Genomic DNA, 19,924 nt, shown 5'->3' with positions numbered 1-19,924 from the left:
TGGGCGGCAGTTGCTGAGCAGTTCACTCTAGGGGAAAAAAGTGCAGAGAAATAGAGACTGCTGCTAGATCAAAGTGATGGAGGAGAAGGTTGGAGGACGACCCACACCTGCCTCCCACCTCTATAGCAGTTCCAGGCCCCCTCTGATGTGCAGCGATGTGACTGAGTCATACAAGCAGCACACTGAGATTCATCCGTCCCTCCTCCGCAAAGAAACACCCCTCGACGGCTAAAGAGATTATGTGGCACAGTAGGAGGCGCTGAGCGTCTTCACAACACTGTGTCGGAGCATCGCGGGAAGTGACGCCATCGACGCAGCGATAATTCACACAAAGGTTGGAGTTGAGCCACTGCCGCGTTGGGAGGCCTTAACTCTCCTCTCCCTCCCCCATCGCGCTCGTTTTCATACTTCACTCGGCTCAGTCTCTGCGTCTCCTGGCTATTTTTTTAAGTTGGCTGGCGTTGTAACGCCGGTTTGGCAGCATTTTTCTGCAGAGTGCATCGTGTGTTGGATCACGGTACACACTTTCCCACTGAAAACATAGCATGGACTGGGACTGGAATCTAGGCTGAGGTTCTTTTCAAGTGATCAATTAACTGGAATCACAGTGTTAAGGTGAAGCTTAGTCGGCGCTCTCGCTATTCTGCTTCCCCGGACTATTTGTTCTGTGAGGAGCAAATGTACACAAGCCGAGCAGTAGAGACATACTGTAGGCCTGTATTGATCGAGCAGGGGTGTGTGTGCGTGTAGCCGTGTACGTGTGCTGATGTGCGTGAAGAGGAAGACGGCTCATGCCTTTATACTGTCCTCATGTCAGGGTGAGTGATACCTTCATATCCTGCTGTGTGACAAGAAAAACACACACGGTGGCAGTAAAAACCTGATCCTGCAGCAAGCTGTTCAAACTTGCAGTTGAGCAGCCAGTTGAAAAGCTTTTATGCTTGCATCATGAAGTTGAATCCATTCAGCCGTTACAGTGAAAACGCCACCACACTGAACCAAGCAGAGCAGCGGCAGTGTAAAGGACATTGATATTTTACTCTCTGTGTGTTTATATGAGCTGGTTAACATCTACACGTCACATTATTCCTGGCTTCCGAGTGGAGCCCTTGTCTGTGGTCTGATCAGTGATTCACACAAAGTCACGGTAAATGTCACGCCCCCTTCCCACCAGACCCTCGATCAATAAAGATCACCAGCAGAGACAGTTGTTAAAAGGACAGCAGGGGTCATTAAATCAACCTTTATGTACTCAATCATGGCTGCACTTTTCCTGATAAAAACATGACATGGCCCGTTTCATCTCAGCTGCAGTTATCACTTACAATGGCACAACCATTAATAAGAACTATCCATTTCTAAAAGATCACGACCTTCACTTATATAAAGCCGGCTGTAATGCACCAAGTCATTCAGGAGTGTTCTGAATTGATAATTCGCTGAATAGGATTAAAGTGAACAGATAAAGATAAAGAACCATGGCAACAGGTGACATGAGTGAAATAACATCTCCAGCTTAATCCCAACAAAAACAAGGCACAACATTGTTACAGAGCTATCTGCTTTCTCTGGGTCTCTCCACTGACCTCTACATGAATCATGTTTTGTGTGTGTGTACAAAAACCCAAGGCCACCACTGGAATAGAAATGCACTAATAAGATAGTAAACGTCTCTCTCTCTCTCTCTCTCTCTCTCTCTCTCTCTCTCTCTCTCTCTCTCTCTCTCTCTCTCTCTCTCTCTCTGTCTCTGTCTCTGTCTCTGTCTCTCTCTCTCTCTCTCTCTCTCTCTGTCTAGGTATGGTTGCTTGACTTCACCCGCTGAGTACTGATGGCGGACTCTGAGCTGTTTGTTACCAGGGCGCCCCTAGTGGATGGGAGCGGTATGGAGCTGGACGTCCTGGGCTTCATGGAGTCTCTAGGGGAGGAGAACAGCACAGCAGAGAGGTGCTACCGGGCTCACTCCCGCAGCAGTGTTCTGCAGGGCCTTCCCTTTGGAGGGGTCCCCACTGTCCTCGCCATCAATGTGGTCCTCTGGATGGTACACGCTACACTCTCTCTCCCTCTCTCTCAACCTATCTCTCTCTCTCAACCTCTCTCTCTCACACACACACCTACACACACACACATACACACACACTTACATATAAATACACATACACATACTCCCACACCCTCAAGGCCCGAATATACTCAGATACTGACACGTACACGCACACGGCTGCAGACACGCTGCACACACGGCTGTTTATAGTACATTTTTGGTGTCTGTCAGCGTCGAGTGTTCATGTTATGACAGCTGGGCACATGCGCAGTCGGCGCGCATAACCTTAACCCTTAACCCTAACCACAACAGCCACTAACCCAAAAATCTGCTTTTAATTGGAGACAGTGGGGTTTCGTCCCCTATTAGTAAAGACGCCCCTAATCAACTGGCCTGAATGAGGAAACGTGTTCCCAAAAAGTCAAACATACTGTATATGCTCTCACTCTCTCTCTCTCTCTTTCTATATGTATATATACACACACGTGTATATATAGGTATATATAGATATATCCCTCTCCCTCTCATCATGCTACACAATGAGACATGTAACTAAATCTAGAACCGCCCCCCACCCGCATGTCACCACACATGTTTACAAACGGACTTCAACCCCAGATAATAATAGGCCTCAGCCTTCATCACTTGTCATCTTCTTCCGTTTCACTGTCAGGCCCTTGTCAGCCTGATCTCTGCACTGCTTATCATGCTCAATCATCCAACAGTCCAGGGCAAAAAGCATGCTCCCACTTCCACCTCCCAGGTGACATCAGCACGCCTCTGCACCAATCTCATCGTCTCATCATCACACAGAATAAATCATCTGTGGGCCATCAGGATGAATGTGCCCACGCAGCCACAAGACGTGTAGAACAACAGACCATATTCACACACAGTGGCCATTTTGCTCTTATGTCAAGCTCAGGTTGAGATTCGCTTTCCACCCTGTTCCCACAGAATTACATACTGTATTTAGTGGTTGAGTCTACACACGTTCCTCATTCCATCAGGCAGACGATGAGGACCTTTTAAGATTAAATTACCCGATTATTCCACGTAACTGAGAGTCCACTCTTCATGTCATATGATAAAAAATCGTACTCAGTGCATCTTTAACTTCCTCTGGTGTTTTTTGCCCCTCCCCCCAAATTGGAATGTACTCTCCTTTTACCTAATTTCACCTAAAACTCTTTCAATGACCAGCAGCCATCGTTACAGCAACAGCAGTCAGTAGAACGTTCACTTCAATCTCACACGTGATCCAGATCCATATAGTCAGTTTCCTCCCCCTCAAATGTATATATTCTCTTTTAGAAACTCTGTCTGTAAATAAACAGTACTGTATATTTGTATATCTTGTATGTCATAAATGTTATGATGAATTGAAAATGGGGGACCCTGATGTAAACAAGACGAAAGACTTTCTCTGGTCTGCATTCCCTTAACAATTGTGTGTATTGAGCCGTACTGTATTGTACCCATTCTGCAATCTGTTAATAAAATGTTCAATCAATCAATCAATCAGTCAGCAGCACCAGCCATCACACCGCATGTATTATTATTCTCTCTCTCCCGGGCTGAGACAAGTTTGCCCTGATTACCTATGCATGACTTTGGATCAAGAAAACGACTCATTCAATATTTATGGGAGCTTTCCTCCCTATTAATGTTGCTGTCATCCTATCGCCGTGAGCCCCAATATCTTCCAGCACAAATGAGTGAATGATTTAAGCTGCCGTTAAAACCTGTGCGTTTATCGGAACCTCCTTCTCCATTTGCACATGTCACAACAGTCGTCTGTCATGTTCCAGCTACCGAGCACATGGACCATATTCACACGGCAGCCATTTGGCTCTTATGCCATGCTCAGGACGGAGAGCCGATCCTGCTCGGAATCCCATCCTGAGTGGCACATAAGAGTAAAATGGCCGCCATGTGAATTAGGGTCAATGACATCCTTAATCCCTTGGGGTGTACGTCTTCTGGAATGTTTTCTCAAGATTCAGTCTTAGAAATGTACCAGTCAGTAGCTTTCAGTGGCCAGTAGCCATTGAGTGACGTCGTCAATAGAATGTCCTCATATTATTTATAAGTGAGATTGTAAAACCAAGGCTACTCAAAATTAAAACCAAGTTAACCAACGCTTGTGGAAATAACATGTGATTAATTTCTTTCATCTTATTAACGAATTCTATATTATAGCTATGGATACAATACTATGGCCCATTTGACATCACCTATCTATCGTTCAATATATGTAAAAGAATAAATGTTTCCATCAATACGTTCCCGTGTTATACCGTGGTGAATATAAGTATGGTTTTAGAGCGGTCTAGGGTAATTCATGAAATGCTGAGTTATAGCCTTATACGTCAATTCCACTATAGACGTTGCCGTTTCTTGCCTGTACACGCTATTATTCCGAAATCAAATCTATATCATAGGTATTATGTTCCATCATGAATGCATGAAAGGGGGGGGTCGTTTCTGATAATTTGATTGTCAATAACGGCATTCGTATTGAACACTAAAAACGCTTCGATCGGTATAAAAGCATTGCAGGATCAAGCTAAAATTGACGTCAGATCGTCCTTACCTGTGATCGGGAGTATTCCAAAAATAATATTCCAATTGTTTGATCGCCATCTGGTACATCCAATGTCCATTTGGTCCACGGCATAATCCACCACAACATATGGATCGGGGATATTTGACGTGCTTCAATGGAACTGGGAGAACCGCTCCTCTTGCCCGACAAGGAAAAATGAAACCGAAGACGTTTGGCCATTGCACAGGCCAAGATACAAGGTTACAAAGGGTGCTCGATACCGCCGTCTAGCAGAATGCGGCCGGTATTGCACTTTGGCGACCTCAGACTCATTCCCTATGGTAACACAGAGGTCCCTGGATGAATAATGAATAAAAATATCGAATAAACTAATAAACTACCGAAAACAAGCGGTGGGCTGGCTACACATGTGTCGGAGGAAGCATGTCGTCTCTGCCCTCCCAGACCGACGGTAGGGGGTAGAGTGTGCAACGACCAGGAAGAGGATTGGGAATTGGCATAACGACTAACATTGGGATGGGCGAAAAGCGGAAAAAGGAGGGGGAAAAAAAGATTAAAAAAAGAAAAAGAAAAAAAAGGAATAAACGACCAAAACCCGAGAAATCTCGGGTCTGGCGCCCAACGCATGGCGAGTTAACCCGACTTATCTCGGGTTTGGCCTCCATTGAGTTAACAGACAGTCGACAATAAGCAATTCATGACTGGATCAAAACATTGTTGTACTTTTTTTATACTTTATTGTGTCAATAAAGTCACTCTACATTTAGAGTACACACACATATACATAGTCACACATACCTGTATGCATACATACACGTACATACATACGTACATACACACACAAATGTACATACGTATATTGTAAATCTTGACACTTTTTTTTTTACCCATCACCCATACAAAAACAAAAACACATACACAAAAGAGTGAGTACCAGTATAGATGTTACTGATCCTGGACTGGTAAACCTATCCATCCATCCATAGTATACATCCATTATCCATCCCTACTCGTCCCCACATACATATAAAAATTTAAATTTAAAATTAAATAAAAAAAGGGGAAAATTACTTGAATTTTCATTATAGGTGTAGGCCTATGGGGTATTCCCCAACAATTGAGTAGTAGATCAAAGATAACTCTCTTCCTACTACTACTACTACTACTACTACTACTCTAGTTTTCTATTACTGTTTCATGTTACTTAAATCCTCATCTCAAAGCCTGATCTGTCTGTCGTCTAATACCTTTCCATAGTTTAAAGAAACCCTATCTTTTTTCCAGCATATTTTCATTCTTATAAATTTTGTAAGTTACCTTTTCCATACTATATATGTCCTCTACAGTTTCTAACCACTTGTTTACTTTCGGAGATTCAAGTTTTTTCCAAGCTCTTGTTATTTGTTAAGTGCTGCAGCTCTATATATTAAAAAAAAAAAGTATAATTCTTCTTTTTGTAGGTTTTTGGGGCGTGTGCCTAACAGTATATCTTGCTTTTCTATATACCCCACTTTCTCGAACATCTGTTCCATTAGTAAAATATCCTTTTTTTTTTTATATATATACATGTGAAGAATATATGTGTATGGTGATGGTCAGCATTATTCTCCCCACATTCCCTCCAGCAACTGGGATTATTTTGTGTGAATTTGGATATATTCTATGGTGTTCTAAAGTACATCATATTTATTTTCCAAGCATACTCCTGCCAAAAGGGTGATTTTATGTAATGGAAGATATCTTTAAAACTTTGATTCCACTCATTATCTGGTATATTTGTTTTCAGTTCTATTCAGTTCTAATCTATTTTCTGCTACTCCTTTTCTCACTTCTATCATCTTGTGTCATTCTTATCTGCCTTTTTTTTTACCAGAGAATAGGGTTGCTATTCAAAGGTAGTCTTGCTATATTGACCGCTCTCAGTGTTGTTGTCATTAGCGCACTGTGGGCTCGCTGACCTCGGCCTGCCTAGTTTCCAAGACAACCACATATTACTCTAAAAGCAAGACCATGGCTCATTACTGCTGCCAGATATTTATTTTTTGGACCCATGTATTATTTGTGCATCCCTTCCTGATGACGTAGATCCTCCCCCTCCCTCCTCAGTCTGAGTGGAGGATGCTGTGGAACGTTTAGGGCGGGCGTTTCAGTTTGCAATGAGATTAACCTGAGCTGTGGAACCGGAGTTTAAAGAAGTGGAATTGGAATAGAGGAAGATGAGGAATAACAGAGAGCAGCAACATTCTTAGAGAGGGATAAGGGATTTGTGTCATTTATGATTGTGTGCATGTGTGTGTGTGTGTGTGTGTGTGTGTGTACTTGTGTACACATTATTGTAGGGCTGTCTTAAATAATTTGAAGCTTTGTTCGATGGGCATGGGATTCGAATATGAAAATAAAATTCGATTATTAAAAAATATATATATATGATTTTTAATAATTTTTTGCTAAATCAACTCTGCCTCTCTTTGTTAACTACAACAAGCAATGCTGTTTGTTATTTAAGATGAGGTCGGACTCGGCACTGACAGATTTGTGTTCATTGTGCTGCTTTTATAAAGCCTCAAATGACGGCTTACAATATTTCATGAAAGCAAAGTGTTTTGTTTGTCTAAGATTTAAAAAGGTTTAAACTTTACAGCACTGACAAAGTTGAACAAAGTGCTGTACAAGTCCCACAACATAAAAAAATATATATATATTTCTTTTAATTTAAATTAAAAAAGAATTTAATCTCGAAGCTTCGAATTAAAATCGAATCTCTGCCCCGAAGCTTCGAATTCCAAAAAAATATTCTAAGGTCAGCCCTACATTCTTGGGAGCTCTGAATCCCCCTGTCGTTCTGTATGGCAGTTCCTATTGGTGCCATAGTTTTGTGTGTGTGTGTCGCTGTATGATTTCATTTTTGATTTTATATTTATTTAGTTTTTGTGTCATGCACACAATGATCACAAACACAATGCTGTAGATCACAAACACAATGATGTAGATCACAAACACAATGCTGTAGATCACAAACACAATACTGTAGATCACAAACACAATGATGTAGATCACAAACCAAACACAATACTGTAGATCACAAACGCAATGCTGTAGATCACAAACACAATGCTGTAGATCACAAACACAATGCTGTTGATCACAAACGCAATACTGTAGATCACAAACACAATGATGTAGATCACAAACACAATGATGTAGATCACAAACACAATGCTGTAGATCACAAATACAATGCTGTAGATCACAAACACAATACTGTAGATCACAAACACAATGCTGTAGATCACAAACACAATGATGTAGATCACAAACACAATGCTGTAGATCACAAATACAATGCTGTAGATCACAAATACAATGCTGTAGATCACAAACACAATGATGTAGATCACAAACATAATACTGTAGATCACAAACACAATACTGTAGATCACAAACACAATGCTGTAGATCACAAATACAATGCTGTAGATCACAAACACAATACTGTAGATCACAAATACAATGATGTAGATCACAAACACAATGCTGTAGATCACAAACACAATGATGTAGATCACAAACACAATGATGTAGATCACAAACACAATGATGTAGATCACAAACACAATGATGTAGATCACAAACACAATGATGTAGGTCACAAACACAATGCTGTAGATCACAAACATAATACTGTAGATCACAAACACAATACTGTAGATCACAAACACAATGCTGTAGATCACAAATACAATGCTGTAGATCACAAACACAATACTGTAGATCACAAATACAATGATGTAGATCACAAACACAATGCTGTAGATCACAAACACAATGATGTAGATCACAAACATAATGCTGTAGATCACAAACACAATGATGTAGATCACAAACAATGTTGCCATTTCTCCCAAGGCCTACGAATACAATTTGCCGCTGAAAAGAGCCTCCCCTACTAAAACGTAACTCAAGTCTTTTATGATCATCCAGCCAAAAGACAATACAATATTCTAAAATAAATCATGTTTTCAATCTTTCCCAAATCACATAATACAATTATGTACCATTGAATGTACCATTTCTATAGCTAATAGCAATGTACAGAACATACAGTAATTGTGCACAAAAGGATATTTGGCCTTTGGATAGATGTTGCATGATAACACATGGTTCTGTGCTATATTTATTCTTAAAGGGGCACTTCACCCCCAAAACAATGCAGATTTATTTTGCACATAATCCCACACACATGCAAAAACTCTAAACAGTTGTTGCAGTGTTTATACTTGTGTACCTGCTCTTTCAAGTTCTGAATCCATCTGTTGTTCCTATTGGTAGTTCCTGTTGCTGGCGTTCTCCTGCCTGAGGAAGGCTGCGTGGGACTATGGCCGGCTGGCTCTACTGATGGAGAATGACAGGTAAAACATCCACTTACTCACTAACTCACTCTGAACACACGATGGCACTCCTGTTAATACAGTCAACACTCATGATGGAGTAACCTCCTTGGAAACATGTATAAGTCCTGACAGATATATAATAATAATAGCCTCTCCCTCTGCATTACCCCCCTCTACTGGGATGTAACGGTACTGCAGCCGAGGCACTGAACTAGTCTCACAAGTCCTGTTACTTTTGATTTCTGTCAAGAGTGGAATTTGACTTTGTGTCCGTCCTGTGTTTGATCAATGTATGTGTTAAGAAGACGCGTGTCTAAATCTCAGGGGTAAATAAACAGCCAGGCATGTGCACACACACACACACACACACACACACACACACACACACACACACACACACACACACACACACACACACACACACACACACACACACTAGGACTAGAACCCCCCCCCCCCCCCCCCACTGACACACACACACACACACACACACACACCATCCCACAGACACTCACTGCCACTTTACTTTACTTCACTCAGTACTACTGCTGCTAGAAAAATATTTGCACTAAGCTCATTTTAGCTCATTTTTATTTATTGTTTATATTGTACATATCTTGCAGTCCTGTATATTGTGTGTTTGTATATTGTGTCTTACATTTTTACTGTTGTTGTTTATATTGTCCATGTCTATATCTTTTTATATACACCGTGGAAATGAGGGAAACATAATTTCAACTTTCTGTATGTCTTGCACAATAGTAAATTGACAATAAAGGTGACTTTGACTTTGACAGACACATGCAGACTGATATAGAGATTTTCAGATACCATGTCAGGTTTCAGTTTGAGGTCAACAGTTTGTGTGCGTCTGCCATGGGTTGGTTCTGCGCGGCCTGAAGCAACCTCTCCAGCGTGAGCACGTGCTTGATGAGCTCTGCCTGACCGACGCCAGGTCTCTGCCACCCCTGAGCCAGTGGGATGTGTGTTTTTGCAGAACGGGCGATGCTCAGGCTATAGTAATTCAATTTAGCTTCTTAAAGTGGCACGCTGTTGAATTGTCAGGCATAAGGCCTGTTCGAAAAACATTCCCAAACTCAATCATCGCTCAGCGTTATTGGGTTTAAAAACAAAACTTTTTTATTTCCCATAAGTCACTTATATCATAACAAAGCCCTCTTCCAGTCCTCTTTGTCAGCATCAATAATGATGATGTAACACGTGATTGATATGAGACTAGTCAGCAACATCAACAGGTAGTTTCTGAAAAGAATGGATTTGTATCCAAAGTGCTTAACACCTTATGCCTCACATTCACCCATGCACTCACACATTCACACATCGACGGCAGAGGCAACCATGCAAGGTGCCGAGCTGCTCATCGGGAGCAGTTAGGGATTAAGTGTCTTGCTCAAGGACACTTTGACACACTGCCCGGGAGGAGCTGGAATCAAACTGGGAACCTTCTGATTACCAGATGACTGCTCTACCTCCTATAGACGCAGGTGTAGAGTAAACCTGCACCCAGTCTAAGCTTATGTTTTGGGGATCTATTTCCAGCGGAATGTAAGCTGTCCGGTGTGTACAGCGCACTGTGAGGGGGAACCAGCCTCACTGGCTTTTCTGCCAGCTGTGCACAATATTAGAAAATCAGCCACCGTTTAAAAGAGAAGCTTCTCTCATCATGTTTTAACTGGTTGGACTGCGGTAGGATCAGAGCTTCATAGAATCAATAAACGCTACTGTAATAAAGAACTAGCATGCATTTGTTCCAACGTTTTGGAAATAGTGTTGAAAGTCTCATCCTGTGAAATATTGCATTATTTAGTTGCGTTGACATGGTCCAAGGCTGTATGGTGCATGCTTTAAACTATATAGTTGTCGCAGTGTTGTGCCAAGAGCAGACGATCAAGTGTAAATGAGTCATTGGCGCAGATTTGGGCATCAGAAATAACTCTGTTGCCTATACTGTATTTACTTAATTTATACCTGCCTACTGCCGTCACTGTCTACAACTGCCTTACACTGTAAACATAACTACCTACCTCAAACTATAGTCTACCCATATAACTCTGTATGGTAGCTTGTACAATAATGCTGTATATTGTGGAATAATGATCCCCTCCCCCCTCAAACATCTCCAAGTCATGTTTCCAACCCCCCTCTCATTCTTGTTATGCCCCCCACATCTCTCCAATCTGTCTACCCTACCCCATTTATCCACATTTTACCCCCCCCTTTCAACCCTCTCCAGCCCTCCCCAATGCAAGTCTACCCCCCCCCCCTCCTCCTAACCCCCCCCCTTCTTGATTCCTCCAATCCAATCTTTCCTATCTCACCTAGGCACAACCCATGTTCTCTGACTATAAAGATCTATGTATGTCTCACGGAGCCCGTTATGAGACCCCCCCTGGCCAGGGGTTTGGCCGGGTATCTCAAGCCAATTGTCCTGGGTTGTAAGCAAATAAACTTATGACAACAACTGTGGTCATAGTCATGGTTAATTCCTCCACAATATACCATATATTTATATATTCATATTTACCATATATATATTTATCTGTCTGAATATACCTGCATATAATAATTTGTCAATACTATATCTGTATCTGTATATATCCCTTACCTACTCTTACTAGTTATACTGCTGGCCAGTATGACTACCATAGTGTCTTTATACCTGTATCACTGTACATAATACTAGAACACTGTACATAAATCTGATTATCATTATTACTCAGTAGTACTCATTTATATATACTCCAGTTTAATCACTTGTGCATTGTATATTGCTATTGCACTTTACTGTTACATTTGCACTCTTGTTAGATGCCAACTTCTTTTTTGTTGTACTGTACTTGACACTCAATTTGAATCTAATATAATCTACATCGTGTCAGTTTATGCCCATGTTGAAAATCTGTAAATGTCATACAAGCAGCCACTGACTGATGGAGGTGTAAATTACTTTAGTGTTAAAAATAGCTACTATATTGTCATGACAAGCTCCCATTGACCATATTCACACGGTGTCCATTTTGCTCGTATGTCATGCTTCACAAGCTGGGTGAATATGGTCAATAGGTCATTATGATAATCCTGGAATCCCTTTGTTTTCATGACTTTCTCCTTTTCAGTCTCACATCCCTCTTTTATGGAGAACCAAGTGAGAAGGAGAAATCTCCCTCGGAGTCCAGCCCCTCTGACTCAGAGGCCAAGGACATGGTGAGTTTAACTAGCTTTGCGTCTCCTCGTTGGCCAAGCTGCAATGCCACAACCCATCATCATTTTCACCTAGATAGCTGTTTATACAGCTAACTCTTACCATAACCCTAACCTCAGTGGAGACCTCTCAACTTTAAATAGAGATGTTTCTTTTTCATTGTTTGTGATCATAAATCGTATAGTTATAGTGGGTTTGACAAGAGCGTAGTCCAAGCTCCTAAGCTTTTAAATAGCTCTGAATTGTCTGAAATGCCCAGCCGTGTAAAGGGACACTTTGTCAAGCCTCATAATAGAAAATTCTAGAACATGACGCAGCTGGCCTGTCTGTGACTTCAGTGACACCTGCGTGACAGAGTGAGGTCACCCCCTCTGTGTTTATAACGGCGTAGGACAGAGAGGCAGACGCCAGTCATCGTCTTGTTGCCTACACAGAGAGGCCAGGGTTGCAGTAAGTGGTTACCGCCTCAGGCTAGACCTATTAAAACCCCATCTCTTTGTCACTCTGGAAAGCCTCATTGCTATGCAAATGGCGAACGCGAGCTTGGCGAGACGCGAGCCGGCCGCCAGATGTGCCGCTGCACACCGACTTCAATAGATATCGTTGTTTAATTGTCTTTAATAAGCGATCTACTGAACTGTTTCTTGTCTCTTCTCTTGCAGGGCTTCTGCTCGTGGCTTGCATCACTTTGCCATATGAAGTAAGTACACAAAGCAGTATGCCCTTTTAATTGTTTCACAACCCCACCCCCCAATCCGTCCTGACTCCCTGTCCCTTTTTTTTATTGGCCCTCTCTCTTTAAAGCTGATGTCATCATCAAACGTAAACTCTCGTGTTATATCTCATTAAGCTGCGAAAACAAACGAGTCTGGTCTCATGCGCGACCAGCGGGCCGTGGTTCACCACCGAATATTTGCACTTGCTCAAAGTTTGACTGCGCTCAACTGATTTAAGGCTGTAAAAAAAAAGAAACAGTGTCCATGGTTTCCAGGGTATTATGGTGGAGTTTGGGCGCTCCTGTTTTTAGCCTCTCATGTCAGCGGCTACAGTACTTATCCTGGGATCCCTGGGAAAGAGCAAACCCACCCTGTGAGTTCTCTATGTGTGGCCTGCCGTGAGGCCGGCGCATACCTCCTGGGCCAGTTTTTTTTTCTTCTCTCGTTTTCTTCTCAGACAGTGGGTTTTCGGATCGTCCCGCCTGGGGTCGTCCTGGGCGACCACAGCTTTTTAGAATCAGACCACCGGTGGTAAGCGCTCTCCTCGCCATGAGGTCTGAGGCTGTTGTAGGGTCCTTAGGGGGACTTAAACACTACGCCACTCGTTTAAATTAAAGAGGCCATGTTGTGCTTTTTGGGTTTTCCCTTTACCTTTAGTGTTATATAGCTGGAGGTGCGTGCGGAACGTCTGCAGAGTCACATAATTCAAAGACCATGCCAATGGAGTTATTCTGGGGCGACTGTCTCTCTCTGGAGCGACAGTGGTTCAGGTGGTAGACATTTACATAGAGCGGTAGTCTGGTAGAGCAGTAGTCTGGTAGAGCAGTAGTCTGGTAGAGCAGTAGTCTGGTAGAGCAGTAGTCTGGTAGTCTGGTAGAGCAGTAGTCTGGTAGAGCAGTAGTCTGGTAGAGCAATAGTCTGGTAGAGCAGTAGTCTGGTAGTCTGGTAGAGCAGTAGTCTGGTAGAGCAGTAGTCTGGTAGAGCAATAGTCTGGTAGAGCAGTAGTCTGGTAGAGCAGTAGTCTGGTAGAGCAGTAGTCTGGTAGTCTGGTAGAGCAGTAGTCTGGTAGAGCAATAGTCTGGTAGAGCAATAGTCTGGTAGAGCAGTAGTCTGGTAGAGCAATAGTCTGGTAGAGCAGTAGTCTGGTAGAGCAATAGTCTGGTAGTCTGGTAGAGCAGTAGAGCGGTAGAGCAATAGTCTGGTAGAGCAGTAGAGCGGTAGAGCAGTAGTCTGGTAGAGCAATAGTCTGGTAGAGCAATAGTCTGGTAGAGCAATAGTCTGGTAGTCTGGTAGAGCAGTAGTCTGGTAGAGCAGTAGTCTGGTAGAGCGGTAGAGCAGTAGTCTGGTAGTCTGGTAGAGCAGTAGTCTGGTAGAGCAGTAGAGCGGTAGAGCAGTAGTCTGGTAGTCTGGTAGAGCAGTAGTCTGGTAGAGCAGTAGTCTGGTAGAGCAATAGTCTGGTAGAGCAATAATCTGGTAGAGCAGTAGTCTGGTAGAGCAGTAGTCTGGTAGAGCAGTAGTCTGGTAGTCTGGTAGAGCAATAGTCTGGTAGAGCAGTAGTCTGGTAGAGCAGTAGTCTGGTAGAGCAGTAGTCTGGTAGAGCAGTAGTCTGGTAGTCTGGTAGAGCAGTAGTCTGGTAGAGCAGTAGTCTGGTAGAGCAGTAGTCTGGTAGAGCAGTAGTCTGGTAGTCTGGTAGAGCAGTAGTCTGGTAGAGCAGTAGTCTGGTAGTCTGGTAGAGCAGTAGTCTGGTAGAGCAGTAGTCTGGTAGTCTGGTAGAGCAGTAGTCTGGTAGAGCAGTAGTCTGGTAGAGCAGTAGTCTGGTAGAGCAGTAGTCTGGTAGAGCAGTAGTCTGGTAGTCTGGTAGAGCAATAGTCTGGTAGTCTGGTAGAGCAGTAGTCTGGTAGAGCAGTAGTCTGGTAGAGCAGTAGTCTGGTAGAGCAGTAGTCTGGTAGTCTGGTATAGCAGTAGTCTGGTAGAGCAATAGTCTGGTAGAGCAATAGTCTGGTAGAGCAGTAGTCTGGTAGTCTGGTAGAGCAGTAGTCTGGTAGAGCAGTAATCTGGTAGAGCAGTAGTCTGGTAGAGCAGTAGTCTGGTAGAGCAGTAATCTGGTAGAGCAGTAGTCTGGTAGAGCAGTAGTCTGGTAGAGCAGTAGTCTGGTAGTCTGGTAGAGCAGTAGTCTGGTAGAGCAGTAATCTGGTAGAGCAGTAGTCTGGTAGAGCAGTAGTCTGGTAGAGCAGTAATCTGGTAGAGCAGTAGTCTGGTAGAGCAGTAGTGCAGTAGTCTGGTAGAGCAGTAGTCTGGTAGAGCAGTAGTCTGGTAGTCTGGTAGAGCAGTAATCTGGTAGAGCAGTAGTCTGGTAGTCTGGTAGAGCAGTAGTCTGGTAGAGCGGTAGTCTGGTAGAGCAGTAGTCTGGTAAAGCAGTAGTCTGGTAGAGCAGTAGTCTGGTAGTCTGGTAGAGCAGTAGTCTGGTAGTCTGGTAGAGCAGTAGTCTGGTAGAGCAGTAGTCTGGTAGAGCAGTAGTCTGGTAGTCTGGTAGAGCAGTAGTCTGGTAGTCTGGTAGAGCAGTAATCTGAAGGTTCCCATTTAGATTCCACTTCCTCCCGACAGCGTGTCATGGTGTCCTTGAGCAAAAGCCTGAAGCCCTAACTGCTCCTGATGGGTAGGTCAGGCGAGAAATAAGATATGCAACTGCTGGATCTGATCTGCAAATTGCAGCAGCACAGGGAAAAAGCAACACATTTTAATTCTAAAAGACAGTAGCCAAAACTGCCTGTTTGAGGCTGACTGAGCCTGACTGCTAGTTGTACCCAGGTTCTTTTTGACCATATAAACATGCAAATGTTTGTAAATAGACCACAACAAATAATAATAACAATACAAATAAAACAGATAAACACAAAGATACATTTTCATTCATTTCAACCACCAATTTCACAGAACGATGCGGTCAGATTTCCACATTCATATCAGTCCATCAGTGGACACTATCGATATAACGACGACACGTAATGAGTAGTGAAGTATAGTATACACAGTACATACTAGTACGCTTGGTTGACTGATTGAACATATGTACATGTGACACTGTATGAGTGTGATGTCTTGAGAAAGGTTGAAAGACCGAAACATCAGCAGTATGCAATATGCAGAGGTGATCCCAGTGTGCGGGGAATTCACTTTTCCTTCAGGATTTCCTCACAGTTCCATCTCTGTCGTGTGTCTCCTCAGGGACGAGGAGATCCGTAGTAAGTGTGGGCTGGATGCCATCACCTACCTGTCCTTCCAGCGCCACATCATCCTGCTCATGGCACTGGTCTGCTTGCTGTCTCTGGCCGTTGTCCTGCCCGTCAACTTCTCCGGGAAACTCCTGGGTAATTTTGGTGTTTTACGTGAGGGGGCCACAGGCCGGCGGGGCGTCTGAAGGTCCACAGCAGGGATGTCCTTGACCTCAGGAGAGCCGGCAATGGGGCACCTCGCAAGAAGAGAGGCCAGGCCACACAGAGAGATATGCATGAACATAAAACCACGCTTACCCAAATACACATATGCTACACACACACACTCACTCACACACACACACACACACACACACACACACACACACACACACACACACACACACACACACACACACACACACACACACACACACACACACACACAAACACACACACACCAAGGCTAGTTAAAACTAAGAATAAAACTAGCCATGAAAAAAATATTAAAGGAGGATTTCGGTATTTTTAAACCTGGACCCTATTTTGCCCTTGTAAATGAATAATAGAGACAAACATGTTTGTAATTGGTCCAGTATTGAGGGAGATCAATGTAATCACAATGTGCAAACGTGCACATCAAAGTAAGTACACTAAAAGAGCTTTTATTTTACCACTGACCGGCTCAGACTTATAATAAGTGTCTGACAACATTCTGTAAAGGACAGAGACCTTTGTGGTAATGCTTCTTCCAGTCTCTGTATATCCATTTCACTATTTGCGGCCGGGTGCCTTTCTTTTGATGTTTATAAAATAAGTCACTAAGGGGAAATAAACCTATATAAATATTTTATAACCAATCATGACTCAGTTGATATTTTGTACATACTTCTGGCTTTTTGAGTGATTGCTTTTGCCATTATCTTGCCAAGTTCTCTTGTGTACTGATGCCAGGTCAACACAATTTAGCTAATATCATTACCTCCACTCTGCTGCAGCAGGAACTGAATTCTTCGTGGTGCTCTGGTATGGGATTTCTTCTCTTGGAATGGCAATAGTCATCAGTGTAAAAATTATTGCTACAGACCGGATGGTCTGCAAGGCGCAGTGTACGGACCAGTATTCTCATCAATCTGTAACATAACTAGCCACACTTTCAGCGTGTCCCTATCCAACAATCGTAGTCTATGAAAACTGTGAAGTGTGGCTCGACATTTTCTTGATACAATTCGGATATATGCAAACACTAACATTGTTTTATATCTTTTAAGTAATGCAACTCTTTGGCGGCGGCTGGGTGGCACAGCGGTCTAAGCACTCGTCACCAACGCGTGAGACACCGGTATCGAATCCGGCTGTCAGCGTTGCCTCCGGCTTGGGCCGGCCGTCATACTGACTCAATTGGCAGAGTCAGCGGGAGGGGAGTCGATGGGTGGTAATCTGGTCGTTGTAAACATCGACTCCTACAGGTCGGTCAGGGCGCCTGCACAGCAAGGACAGGAGATGTCGAGGGTAGTGTGAGCCTCCCACACGTTACACCTCGCCAATGAGAGTCCGTGCTGGCAGGTGACTGCATTTATCGGAGAGGACATGCGATAGATTCTTCAACCCTCCCTACGACCGACCAGTGGGGGGCACATGCGAGCAATGATCAAGACAGGGGAGGGGGGAATTGGCACAACTAAATTGGGATGGGAGAAAAACAGAAAAAGAAGGAGAAAAAGTGGGAAAAAAAAGAATGCAACTCTTTCTATACTCCCAACAAGACAACCTAATCTTCCTCACCAACTCAGTTTCCACTGTACTCTTCGCAGGCCTCACGAGAGTTCAGAGTGAGACTTCTGTTTGAGCCAGACTGTAGTGAAAGAAATAGAAATCTTTCAGACACTTATTATAACAGTCTGAGCCAGTCAGTGGCAAAAAAGCTATTTTAGTGGATGTACGTTGATGTGCATGTTTGCCCTGTGTGATTACATTGTGATTACATTGTGATAACATTGCAACCCATTTTGCGGTTGCCGGCTGAAGCGATCTCCCTCAATACTGGACCAATTGCAAAAATAGGGTCCAGGTTTAAAAATAATGAAATTCCCCTTTAAATAAACTTTTTATATATATATGATAAATATGTTAAAAAACTGAAATGTTCTGTAATTGAAACAATGTTTGCCTCTAGAAAATAATCATTGCCATACTGAGAGGTGAGAGAATCCCTAAACAACAAATGGCCTACATATATCAGCACCTTGATACATACTGTGTCCATCCAACGGCATTTCTACATTACTGTATAGGGAACGTTACTGTGTATAGAACACGCTGTGTAGGGAATATGAAGGTACTATCAACACATTGCTCACCAGCCGAACCAAGATGCCAAGGAAATTAAAACTAACATATTTAACTGAAAATCAAGTGAAAATCAAAAGCACTATTATAATATAATATAATAATAACTAATGAAAAGACAACAATTCAAAATTGTAATAACAACCTTCGCACACACACACAGACACACACACACAACAATTTCAACGACAGCTTAACAATCTGCACTTTGACACATAGCAGTTGCCCTAGTGAATTTGCAGCATTTAATCAAGCTTGAGTACACAAATAGAGCATCTGTAATTTCCTCTTAGCAACACGTGTGTTAAGTGTCAGAGGTAGAAAATCTTTCATTTCCTCTTTAACACCTACGTGATAAAGATGCTGTCACAGGCCCTGAAACCAGCTGCTCAACAGCAGCCCAACTATTGCCTGGCAGTTGTGCGCTTTCCTTGGTACCATGCGTTGAGTAAGTCCTCCCAGCTGGAATGTGACCAGAGCTGTTAGAGGTCTATGGAGAGCTGGGTTTGTCCACACAGTGGCAGTTTATTACCCTTGGCTGCCATCTATATGGAGCAGTGTGTCACCCAGTCGTTAAAAAAACCAACACCCGTATAGTGGCTGCCATGGCAACAGTAAACATAAAGGGTGCCCCCGAACTAAAAATAGTGGAGTGAGACATCGTTGTAATCTTTAAATTGTGTGTAAAAGGGGAAAAAAAGAAAGAATCTTACCAAAAGATGTCATTAAGTTGGATGGAAAACACATTCTCTGAATAGTCCTATTGCTTCCATATTGCCTCGTATTCCAGATGAAGCAGAGCCTTTTCCTGAAACCGCTGTGTTTGTTTTGCTCTCTCTCTCATATTTCGTTGTCTCCATAGGTGACGATCCTGAAAACTTTGGAAGAACAACAGTGGCTAATGTTAGTGAAAAGTAAGTCAATCAGCAACCTACATTTTAGTGATATCAAATCTCCTGTCTGCAATAGTGGACGACTGGACGTACACTGTGTCTCAAAGTCTTCTTTGTCAACGTGGTTTTTCCATATCTCTTCATAGGGACCGGTTCCTGTGGCTCCACAGTGTCTTCGCCCTCATCTACTTCATCATCACCATGCTGTGCATGGCGCACCACTCCTCACGTCTGGAGTACAGAGAGGATGAAAAGGTATGTCAACGACATAAGGCGGCGGCCGCTCTTTCCTCCGAAGCTATCGAGAAGACAGCGATACTGCCGTGGGCCGTGAGAGTTATCGAGCATCATCACCATCTCACCGCTTAACGTTGGTAAACCTGATAATGTTGTTGTTTGTGTTGTGTTGTACCGCAGGTAGCCAGGACTTTGATGATCACGTCCATACCCAGAGAGATCTTAGACGCAGGACTCATCACCAAACACTTCCAGTAAAGCACCGTTACCTCCAGTATTGCCTTTACCGTCTT

The 19,924-nt window shown here is 43.1% G+C and overlaps 1 protein-coding gene across 1 annotated transcript in view; it reads left to right on the top strand.

Moving 5' to 3' along the window:
• The first annotated feature begins 686 nt into the window (after nt 1-686).
• The window catches only part of tmem63c (transmembrane protein 63C), a 35,153-nt gene continuing 15,915 nt past the window's right edge, over nt 687-19,924 (top strand). The window contains exons 1-9 of the mRNA XM_084310257.1: nt 687-818; nt 1,796-2,038; nt 8,940-9,019; nt 12,139-12,226; nt 12,887-12,924; nt 16,166-16,308; nt 19,364-19,415; nt 19,541-19,649; nt 19,812-19,885. Of these exons, the coding sequence (XP_084166383.1) occupies nt 1,829-2,038; nt 8,940-9,019; nt 12,139-12,226; nt 12,887-12,924; nt 16,166-16,308; nt 19,364-19,415; nt 19,541-19,649; nt 19,812-19,885 (794 nt within the window). The 5' untranslated portion in view covers nt 687-818; nt 1,796-1,828. The remainder of the gene's footprint in view (nt 819-1,795; nt 2,039-8,939; nt 9,020-12,138; nt 12,227-12,886; nt 12,925-16,165; nt 16,309-19,363; nt 19,416-19,540; nt 19,650-19,811; nt 19,886-19,924) is intronic.

Source organism: Notolepis coatsorum (assembly GCF_963971535.1).
Source record: "Notolepis coatsorum genome assembly, chromosome: 3".
Lineage (NCBI taxonomy): Eukaryota > Metazoa > Chordata > Actinopteri > Aulopiformes > Paralepididae > Notolepis > Notolepis coatsorum.
Note: the sequence above shows the minus strand (reverse complement) of the source record. Positions and strands in the feature narration are given on the sequence as shown.